This window comes from Drosophila yakuba, chromosome 2R (genome assembly GCF_016746365.2).
Source record: "Drosophila yakuba strain Tai18E2 chromosome 2R, Prin_Dyak_Tai18E2_2.1, whole genome shotgun sequence".
Classification (NCBI taxonomy): Eukaryota; Metazoa; Arthropoda; class Insecta; order Diptera; family Drosophilidae; genus Drosophila; species Drosophila yakuba.
Genome location: NC_052528.2, coordinates 12,560,449 through 12,571,842, shown reverse-complemented (window position 1 = coordinate 12,571,842; position 11,394 = coordinate 12,560,449). Strand labels below are relative to the sequence as shown.

Here is an 11,394-nt window from a genome sequence, read left to right as displayed (position 1 = left end):
GAGGTGGCAGCTCTAGCCCCTATCACTCGGTCTGTGACGCTCCGCTTATTTTTGTCGCGTTTTTGTTGTCAAAAGTATAAATAATCTATATTTCAATCAAAGATACATCGGAATATGTCTTCGTTCTTTGACTGCTTCAACGATTTTCTGCAGAGCGGTGGCAATTTAGTGCAGAATGTGTCCCAGGAGCAGGGACAGAAAATCGCGGCCCAGGCACTGGACGGCGTCATAGAGCTAGTGCCGCCCACCACCCCCACGCCCAGCGAGAGTGTAAGTAACATTCTGCATAGAAGAGTAATTGCTCGACGTGTCCTTCATCAGCAATATTCTATTCATTGGCGTTTTGTTGTGAAATAGAATTATTAGCAGCGCGGGGCCTGAGGTTCGGGGTAGTCACAGAGTTGCCAGATTGAGATTTTATTTTCAGATGTGGCAAGGCCACTTTAGGCACGCCATATTTTGCAGCGACGAAAATTCGCGTTGTGTACTAGCAAATACCAGAAAATCAATAAGAATTGCTGGTAAAATTGTTTAAAATCAGTGCGATTCGCGAGTGACCTTTGATTGGGCGGTAGGCTAGGGGGTTGCGGCATTCGCAGCTGCTTCCGAACGTCACAAGTGCGACTACGACGTAGAAAAGAAGAAGAATATCAACTTCGGTTAGCCAGTTTAACGCATTATTAATAATTAACAATGAAGGAATTGACAAGTGCCAGTAAAATTCAGCCGCAAGCCTCAGAGGCCAGAGGCTCGATTATAACCTACAGTCCCAGCAAATTTCTGACTCGCGTCGGAACAGGCAGAACGACATACAGCACACATACACACACATCAACAGCAACGTCGGCGGCGGCGACGACCGCAACAAAAACAAACAATTCGCCAATGGGCGGATCCAGTGCCGCTTATTATGTGGTAAAGGCCGGCTCCCTGGGCAGCGCTGCCTCCATGTCGGGCTCCATCAAAGTCAGTTCTCCGCCAAAGGCACCGTCGATGATTACGTCACCCGCCCTGGTCGTTACATCGCCCTGCACGCCAACAGAGAGTGTAATGTTTAAACTAGAGGCATCATGTCATCACCCACTAACCAGCACTGCATGCGCCCTAACATCCCCAGCCAAATCACTCATCTCACTAATGTACCTCCTTGCCGGTATAAAACACTAATTTTTTGCTTTTATTCTTCAGTCCAGTACCATTTCGGCGCCCAGCGAATCCTCATTTAGCGAGAAAATGGAGCACAGCTATATGCGGGATACGCCAGTGCGCAGCGATGTTAGCAATGGCCTCATGCCCGCAAGGAACATTCTGGTCCACCATCCGCCACAGTGTCCCAGTTGCCATACATATCCGCCGCAGCAGGAGGAACTGTCTGAGATGCAGCAGGCACATGTGCCGCCCTACGATGAGATAGCCGCCAAGGAGGCAATGAATGAATGCGCTCGCATTGCTAAATACGTGAAGAACAACAATTCCGACGAACAAGATTGGGTGACGCGCGTTAATAAGTGAGTTTTCTACCTAAGGCACTAGAAAAACTGTACAATTTAATATCTCCGACCACACAGATTTAATTGGACGCCCACGCAGGAGACGGTTTTCGAAAGGGTGTGCACAATTCTGGACCAGGATCAGTTGGCTCGCCTGGCCAATGACAAACGCCAGCACGAGCCCATCCATCGTCGCATAAGCTCGGACAAATCCGCGTCCAGGTTTCGCAAACTTCTGGCTAGCGTGGCTTGGGAGTCACGCATTACGCAGTGGATTCATGCTTTGCTCATGGAGCACTTGTCGCCTTCGTATATGGCCTCCTACCTCGAAATTCTGCAGACACTGAAGACCAAGTTGCCCACTTTAGTGGACAAGATGCTGTTCGGTAGACCATTAAACAATAGTCAAGAGCTGCTGGCACCGGTGATGAAAAAACGCTGGGAACCAAATATCCTGCCCAAGGGCCGTCAGCTTACCCATAACGCCATCATGGTGGTGCTGCCCACAATGCCGACCAGTGGAACAGTTTCGGATCGCATGCAGAAGTGGTACCAGTCATTGGCTACTATCACTCAGGTGGTTCAGATTTCGCTGCCTAATACAAGTATGTTTAGAACTGGAACTACCTAGATTTGTTTAATTAACTGCTTTACTTTTATAGACAACCGAATTGGCAATCAGAATCTAGACCAGGTGTCCGAAACCATTGTGTCTCTCACACGCGTCAAAATCAACGAATTGCGCACAGACAACCCCAGCCGTGGCATCATACTCGTTGGATTTAATGCTGGATCTGCCTTGGCTCTACAGGTTGCTCTTTCGGAGAGTGTTGCCTGTGTGGTGTGCATGGGTTTTGCTTACAACACAGCGCGTGGGCCACGCGGTACACCCGATGATCGCATGCTGGACATAAAAGCGCCGATACTCTTTGTCATCGGTCAAAATTCGGCACGCACAAGTCAGGAAGAAATGGAAGGGTTGCGCGAACGAATGCAGTCCGAATCTTCGCTTGTGGTGGTGGGCAGTGCAGATGATGCCCTGCGTGTTCCCAAGAGCAAGCGCCGAATAGAAGGCGTTACACAGTCCATGGTTGATTATATGGTTGTCGTAAGTTCAAAATGGGAATTTTTTAATACAACAAGAACTCTGTATTAATACATACTATGATTTGCAGGAGGAAGTCTTTGAGTTTGTGAACAGAACGCTAAGCAATCCACCTGGACCGCGCATGCCTACATCTTTAATGCACCAACAGGGCTACCAGCGACAGCAAAAGCAGTCAGGTCACATCTTGGCCGATGGAAACGCAAACAAAGCTGTTCAGCAGATGCGTAAGCGAAAGATGGACGGTACTTTAGACGACCCAATGGGTCATCCGTCCAAATCAAAGTTTGTCCCACACAGTAAGTACCAGTATTCCAAATGTAGCATTCCATTCCAACCAGATCATCCTAATATCCATCCATCCCGCATGTTAACTCACTAACCACTTAACCAAAATGATCCCAATTAATATTGATCCATTGATCAAGATCGCGTCCACAAGCCGAAGCCACCGCGCCTTATTGATCCGTTTGCTGTGAAGCGAAAGGGTAAATTCATTTCGGGTCTTCCTCTAGAGCCACTTGTGGCTGTCTCCCCCGATTCATCAACTAACATTTTTACCCCCTTCAGTTGGAAGACCCCGAACACGCCCCCTCCCCAATGTCGGTGGCTCGGCACGCTATGTAAAACAAAAAGGTGCACCTCATCCAGACAAACCGAAACTGAGCAGCGAAGAACTAAACCAATCCATTGAATTCATACTAGATGATGCCCTTGACTATGAAGATGGCCAAACCACTGCAGGTGGGTCGGCAGGCGTGCCAAAGGTGATAACTCCCGGTGTTTTGGGAAAACAACTGCCGCCCGTTAATCTCGCAGCTGGAACCAAGATTAAGATGATCCCATCTAGCCAGTTTGTGCAAATCAAATCGCTACCCACACAGGGAAAACTCATCAACTACACGCTGAACAAGCCGAGTGTCGGTACAGCCAGCACCGCCACCATTGGCAGCATTGTAAAGACCCTACCAGGCTCATCCGTTGGTGGCCAGCAGATCTTTACCTTAAAAACGCCGTCGGGACAAACGCAGCAATTTGCAACAGCAGCCACATCATCTGGTGCATCTGGCTCATCGACATCAACAGGAACGGGACAGCAAAAGTACACAGTGTTTAAGAACGCCAATGGCATGACCATGTTGCATCTTACCAAGAGCGTACCCACTACAGCTTCTGGCAGTGGATCCGGGAATATGGATTTGTCCAACATTATCGATATGCCCATTGTTTTTGCCGACAACGAAGGCAACATCCCCGAGCATCAACAGGCGGATAAGGATATAAAATCAGGTACATTAAGTGCTATACTTTTTATTTTCAATTTTAATTAAATATTTTTGCAGCCCCCATTCGAAGTGCCAGTAAGAGCCCGCTGATCATCAGTCAGAAAATCATAAAGGAGGCTAATAAACCACCAGGCATGGTTAGCACTGGAAGCATTGGTGGAGTCACCAAGCCGGGAAATATTGTGCTTAACAAAGGCCTTCAGCAATTGCTTACCCCTTCAACCGGCGGAACTCTTGCTACTCAGAATAAAGTTGTGTATCTCAACCGGAGTACAATTAAGCCAATGGGAAATATGGTGTCTGGTGCTCATCGTGTCCCTATAAGGATTGTGAGCAGCCCAAAGACAGGAGGAGCACTGACGACCACAGCTTCCAGTAGTCCCATCATGGTTGATCCAGCCACAGGATCTCTGGTTACCAAGACCGTCAATGTGCAGACAATTAAACCCACTGGTTCCGTTTTGTCTCAAGGCACAATCCGTCAAGCGGGCAGCGTCGGTAGCAAGAGCTATCCCCAGTTTCAGATGATCAATACGGGATCGTCCAAAACTGTTGTTGGAGACGGCAAGCCTTCTGTACGAAATATCTACTTTAAATCCGCAACCGGCCTCAAGCAGCTGCCAGTGCAGATGCTGGGCAATCGTATACCGGGTGGAGCCGTTGTTTCGTCATCCGCATCAGGATCTTCCGGAGCTCCTGGCGTGCGACGAGTGGTTAACATTGGGCCCGTTTCCAAGGTGACGGCCACCTCGACAACACCGTCTTCGACAACTGCTACTTTAACTCAGAACAAAATGTAGAATGTGACAATGTTTTAAATTGGGCCTGTTACATTTTAGTAATTCGATGATAGCTTTTGTAAATATGTTAAGCCATTAATTAATAAGTGATTAAGGGGTCTTGAATTACTCACTTCCCTTCATTGCAAGGATTATAATTTCGTTCAAATAAAGAACAATGTAAATCGACAAAAAGTTTATTTTGTGTTCTGGGAATTCAAAGAACGCTTCGCTTGCAGACCTGTGCAAATTCCATGTCTGGGTTTTAAGTTACCATACCAATGGACTGATTTGATATGGGCTGGTCCTATGTGCAAACCATATGCTCAGGTGCCATTGCTGCAGAGCGACGGAGCACAGGAAGCAGCAGCGGCGTGGGAAAAGTATTCAAATGCTTCTACTCGAAGTGCGTTAGCCCAAGATTACGATTTCTCTGCCCTTATGCAACCAAGCAAAAGTGTTCACACGGCTGCTCTGCGACCAGTGCTCGCAAAACTGTATTTTGATGACCGATATTTTGCTTAGAATTGCATTTTGCAGCTTGGAAAAAGGCTACAGTTTCATTGAAGTTTCATGGGCAAGTGCATGGATAGTTCTACACATACTTGTGTGTATCTATATATATGTATATATATATATATATATATATATATATATATATCTGGGTTTCTTGTTAAATCCCTCTTCAGTTTACGTAGTGCACGTTAACCCATTTGAAGTAAAGCTTTAAACATAGTGGATATTTTTGAACAAAAATAGCGTAAAATCTTATTTATATCTTTTTAGAAATCAAAAAGAAATTATACTAATATATAATATTTTAGCATTAAAGTGCTCGAAAAAAAAATTTCTTTCATAAATAAAAATCATAGTTTTTTAATTTAATATTTGCATACACTCATCCGTTTTATTGGCCTTAATGGGTTAAATTTTTCAATTTTGACTGGTCAGCAAGTTGTGAAGCGAAGTTCTCTCAAAAGCTAAAGAACATTTTCGCGGATCCCGACTGCCGCTTGCGCAGATTTTCTGTTATACTTATGATTTCTTATTTGCTTAAGTATCAGTCATATATTTTATTTCATTGTATGTACAGTCCGAAATCGTGCATATACATATATGTACATATATATGCACTATTATGTATAGCTCTGAATTTTTGAGGCGTCGAGGGTAATACGGACATTTGGAACTTCTTGGAACTTCAGTAGCGCGACAAAAGCGATCACGAGCAGATCGCCAAGGATTACAAAGTGCCAGCTGAAAGGATTCAATTGGGCAGTTCAGCCAGAGTGTTCAAGGATAATACAGTGTATATGAAAAGGTCTAAAAGGGTACTAAATCAAAGTGCATTTGTTTAACACAAAGGAAAATGTATTCCTAAACAGTAATTTAAAAAACGTAGAACTTTTTAAGCCCATTGAAACCCATATTGAAATCTTCCCAAAAGTAACTAAATCCGAGCTTAATTTATACAAGTTCAAAGATTATTTTAGCAGTTACAAGTGAAAGCTGTATATACATGAATAGGCAAGCTGAGAAACCTTTTCCAAGTTTCAAATACATTTTTCACGTGCCAAAAAATCTTGAATATTTCCCTGGTCATTTCTCAGCACCTTACGCAATTGGAAAATTATGTGGAGAGTCAGCCGTGCGATTCCCAGACACAGTAAATCGCCAAATGCCAAGACCCAAATCGAATTTGATTTAAAAATGTCTTTACCCGGCTGCTGGTTGCATTCGCAATGCAATTTCGGTTGCAGTCTCGCTTCGCTTACCACCTGCCGGGTGCATTCGGCCCATAACTTTTATTTTTTTTTTTCAATCTGCTCTTAATTTGTGGCAATTTGTCGGACCAGAGACCCACTGGGCCAGCCAACAGCCAGAAGCCAGCATGTGCGTTTGTTTATGGCTTATTATTATTATTTTGTGTTTAGCCTAATTTCTGTGGCAAGATTGTTGCCTATTTGGTGGCCTTTGCTAACTAGGTTGCTCACCTGGAATTTATTGCTTTAAATTTAAAAATTAATATTCTTAGTTTAGAATGAAAGAACCACAATATAATAATCAATAAAAACTCGAAATTTTCTTATAATCAAATGGCTATAAATTTCAAAATTAAATTAGAGAATAACGCATTGTCAAATATACAAAATACGAAATGAAAACCAAAAACGCGTTCACTGTGCTGCTGAAACTGTTATCCATGGTAATAAAACTCGGCTTCCGAATCCTTTCATGAAACCCGTCGCGCTTCACTCAACTTTTCCATTCCCTTTCGGGGAAAATTCAACATCCTAGTAAAGGACACCGCAAATCCTGCGCACAAATCCCCTGCACAAATACTAATAAGCGCGGTTATTCAAGCGAAAAGCTGTCCGAAAAGTGGGTGGAAAAGCTGCACTTTTGATTTCGCAAACGCCTGACAGTTGGAAACCGAGAGTGGGTGGGACCACTGATAGTTGCCCTTAGATATGTACCCCTTCTCCTCCCGCCAAAGTTGCCCATTAAATAACGCTTAATAACATGCAAATGATGTGAAAGTGCGCGGTGGAAAGTGGGGGGAAAATGGCGAATGCCACTTCCATTGCAATCTGGCGGACTCCTTCCACCCAGCTCCCCATTTTTCACCCATTTTCCGCCCACTCCATCTCTGCTCCTCCATTTATTCAACGTGTGTCCTGGCACTTTCAATATTTTCCAGGGCAAACACTCGCCGGCAGAAGGAAAACCAGCAGGAGGAAAAGCAGGAGCAGCTTGATTACGCCAAAAATTGATTGCTTCAGGAATTCTGAAAAAGTGGCCATGGAAGCGAAGCACTGAAATTCTGCTCTTTATTCCCAAATTATTATCTGTCTGCCATTTTTATAACAGACTTCAGGTGCAAAAAGATGTCATTTTGGTGTGGCTTTACTTTCTCGTTGCCTTTTAATCATGCTGTTTGCTATTTAAATTATTTACTTATTTTTGCAGATCTTATTGAGTTACTTAGGACTGGACTTCGCTACCTTGTATGAATTTTAAATATGTAGTTATATATTCTCATTTGAATTTTTCAGCTTTTTTATTTAATTACAAAGATGCCGGGAATCGGCCACTACCTTGCAGTCACGTGATGAAAAGACACAGGTGACACTGATCCGGATTTGGTGGTGGACCCATTCTCATTCCGAGATTAGTTTTATTTTGCGTCTTTTGAATTCGAATAGTTCATGTGATGTGACGTAGTGGAACATACCTGGTGTTGCAAGCAACATGGAGTAAGGCGACTATTTAAGTTGGTTATGTTAATTAAAGTCATTAAAGGTGCTTAATATTAGGGATTAGTTACAGCTTTTATACTTGGTGTCCTCAAAAACCAAACAGAAACATAGAAACCAGACAACTTGTATAGTGCTTGAAAATTTCATGAAAAGAGTGTACATTTACTTTAATGCTTATTAAATATTTCTTGTTCTTACGGTCTATATCATAGTTTATATTTAGTTTCCTTTGTTTGTAAATAAAAGTAAATTTAGCTAACATTGCCCAGTTAAAACCACTTACTAAAAGTTTGCAAAGTTCCGTGAAACAGCTAGGAAACTGACTTTGCATTATGCCATTTTTTCGCCTCTTTGCTCACCTGTCGCCAGCCCCACTCCTTAAGCCAGATTCCATCTCTTGGCCGTCTTGGGGGAATCGCGTTGGCCAAAAGTTTGACGCGTTAAAGGAGCCACATCGGTGGCAGAAGGAAGCCCCCTGATCCACCACCACCCCACCCAGCACCACCCCCTTCCACGCGACAGGACAACCTTGAAGCATGTGCTATTTTTAGCAGCAAGCAAGCAGATCCCAGAGCAAGAGCAAGGATGTCGGTCCCCAAGGATTTGTTAGCCCGCTGCCCGAAATGGAATATTATGAATTACAATTTTCTCAGGTCGCGTAATTCGTGTAAGTGCTGAAATAGCAAAAAAAAAAAAATTAACCAAGGGGAAGGAACGGAAAAGGAAGATGATGGGAAAAAGCTGGTTTTCTGGCCAGCCGGCGACTGTTTACAGCTTTCAGCTGGGGCAAAACACAAATTTATTGCCTAATTCCGTTTCTGGCTGTTGCTCTCTGTCTGCGAAATACTTTGCATACATTTAACATTAAGTTATTACAGTTTGACAAGTGCGAAAAGTTTGCCTTCTCAATGGGGAATATTTAAGTATGATTTAAACAGTAGTCAGTTACTTGCAAATGAAGTGAAACTTAAAATGTCTGCCTAAGACTTGATAAACAATACGTTTTATTTTGTTTTATTATTAATAAGTTCATGTATAGAATAGTTATGTAAATTTATGGCAACACGTTGACTTGTTATCCTAAAGAACTAAGAAAATAAAATTGTATTATTAATATAATAATTAATTAATAATTTGAATGAATTAAAATATTTGTACAAATATTTTTCTATATTTTTGCTGGGTATGTACCCCAAATTGATTGCCATAATCTTTAATCGGAATTTAAGCAGCTTCAATTTAAATGAGGTTACATATTATTTAATTATACTTTTCGTTGCCTGGCAATTATAGCTCAAATATTTTAGCATGCAACCTCGCCAACAATTTGCATAATCTTCCATCATAATCCAGTTACATAATTGCCCGGGAAAAAATTAATTTGAATATCAAATATCAGTTTGGCAAGCATTGCGAATTGCCAAACGCTTTGAAATGCATTTCCTGTTTGGCCAAATTTTTTATTTTTGCTGCTCCTTTTTGCGACTCACTTTCGCTCATTTGGCCTGGTAAAAACTTGATGCAATTTTCACTTTCCTCTGCGCCTAAGTATGCAAATTTGTTTTTAGCTGCCGTTTTGGGCTGTCTGCTAACGTTTTCATTATGCAGCAACGCATGCCACGCCCCTTTTCCAGCCGCCCCTTCAACTGTCAGTCAATCGGGCCGAGAGAAACAGACAGCCGGTTTGGGCCAAATATATAAATCACGAGGTTAGTGAGATGTGAAGCGGCCAAAGCGGCCGAACATTGGACTTTCACTTGGACAGCCTTGTTTTTACTACCCCCCACTTCCCCCCATTTTTCTGCTTTGCTGAGCCGCAGAAACTGATCCGCGATCCTTCACCAGAAAAAAGGGGGGAGCTCTGTGATTATTTTACCACTGCTGAGGGGCCATCGAAATTATTCACAGATCATAAGCTCTGCGAATATATTTGCGACCGAAATTTGATATGCAAAGTTGTCAGAGTTGCAGTTTTCGCAGATGCAGACGATAGGTTTCCTATTGCGATCGGTTCAAGAATGTATTATATGATAGTAATATCAACCAGAAAAATTTTGAAAGGTCATTAAACATGTTGAAAAAGTTATAATACTAATCACTTCATAATTCGTAATGTCCTAGCAAAAATTATTCTATATTTGCGCTGTTCTCAAACTCACGAGTAAAAAGTTAATAAAATACACAAAAATCTTTATAAAATGTATTTTAAACTATTTGTCTTGGCTTTCCTTTGCTTTGGAGCTTCGAAAACATTTGTTTGATCGAATGCGATCCGATGCAGCTGTGTTTTATTTAACACCACTATTTGCCCCCCCGCTGCCCGTTCGATACCTTTGCTGCTGATTGTTATTTATTGTAAATTCGCGGGCTCCCGCTTTGCCACCCATTGTGACTACACAGGAAAAAAATATTACATCAAATTATTAAATGGTCTGTAACGGTCTTAAGCTGATCATTAAAGATGTTTTTCTGTAAACAACATGTCCTATATCCATTAAACTCCCTTACAAACCCCTCTTACAACTTGAGGGGTCATATCTTTGAACGAAATCTGTGAAATATATGTTTATGAAATTATATCTTTATGTAAATCATCATATGGGTTTCTTCAAAAAATCATAAAGTAATAAGTGACTTTTCTTCTTTAGAGTGTAGGTACTAAAGCATTTTTCAGTGCTGCTTATGAAAGCGGTGGGCGTGGCGAAGAGGTGTCGGGGGGCGTGTCGTGCACACTGCATGTTGCACCAGCAACACACGTTGCATCGGAGTAGATGGCTCGTAAATCCCAACTGACGAAACATCTAATAGCTATGTCGGCATGTGGCTCTCAAACTGTTAAGCAAACTGTAAGCACGCACCTTGAATTGAAATTTAAAAAGTGGCTGGGCTTTAACGAGTTGATTCTAACAGCAGTTTTTACGACAGTTACTAAATAATTAATATAAACATTTCTTTATTTTGCTAAAAAATGGTGAAAAGAGGAAGCACCAGTGAAATTGCACTTTTCGGCTGCCTAATTTTCCATGCCAAACTCCTGGCTTCTCATCGTAATAGGGGTACTGGTACTACAACTGACCTCTGGGGTCGTCATCATTTTTGGCTCACGTTTATGATTGAAAATGTTCGTTTTTTCGCGAAACGGAGGAGTTGGAGTTTTGCATAAATCAAGTCAATTGAGGATATCGAGGAAGGCCAAATGAGTGATGGGACTGAGTTTAAAACGGGGTGAAATTATATAAACTGCATATGTGCGATTATTTCTGGAAAGGATTGCGCCTTTTACGAGCAAAACGGGAAAGAGGTAAAGTGAAATCTTAAATACCAAATAATTGCATGTAATAGGGAAGATTATTTTTTGCTTCGAAAACAATTCATAAATTTCAATTCATGGATTTCCAACATAAATTTCAATGCAATTTTAATTTCTCGTAAATGGGGTTAACCTGCATTTTTGGGTTGCCAATTAGCAAGTTT

The 11,394-nt window shown here is 42.2% G+C and overlaps 1 protein-coding gene across 8 annotated transcripts; it reads left to right on the top strand.

Moving 5' to 3' along the window:
* The first annotated feature begins 4 nt into the window (after positions 1–4).
* Positions 5–4,849, top strand: LOC6530332 (KAT8 regulatory NSL complex subunit 3). 8 transcript variants are annotated; one of them, XM_039371952.2, is made up of 9 exons: positions 426–1,047; positions 1,189–1,508; positions 1,569–2,095; positions 2,153–2,598; positions 2,666–2,894; positions 3,024–3,083; positions 3,166–3,231; positions 3,301–3,885; positions 3,939–4,849. In XM_039371952.2, exons 1-9 carry the CDS (start codon positions 694–696, stop codon positions 4,679–4,681), a joined length of 3,330 nt encoding a protein of 1,109 aa, XP_039227886.1. In that variant the 5' UTR covers positions 426–693; the 3' UTR covers positions 4,682–4,849. The 8 variants fall into 8 exon arrangements, with proteins under 8 accessions (XP_002091259.3, XP_039227889.1, XP_039227890.1 ...); XM_002091223.4 differs by lacking the exon at positions 426–1,047 and adding an exon at positions 5–270 and having other exon boundaries at positions 3,166–3,885; XM_039371950.2 differs by having other exon boundaries at positions 425–1,047; positions 3,166–3,885.
* The last annotated feature ends 6,545 nt before the right edge of the window (positions 4,850–11,394 follow it).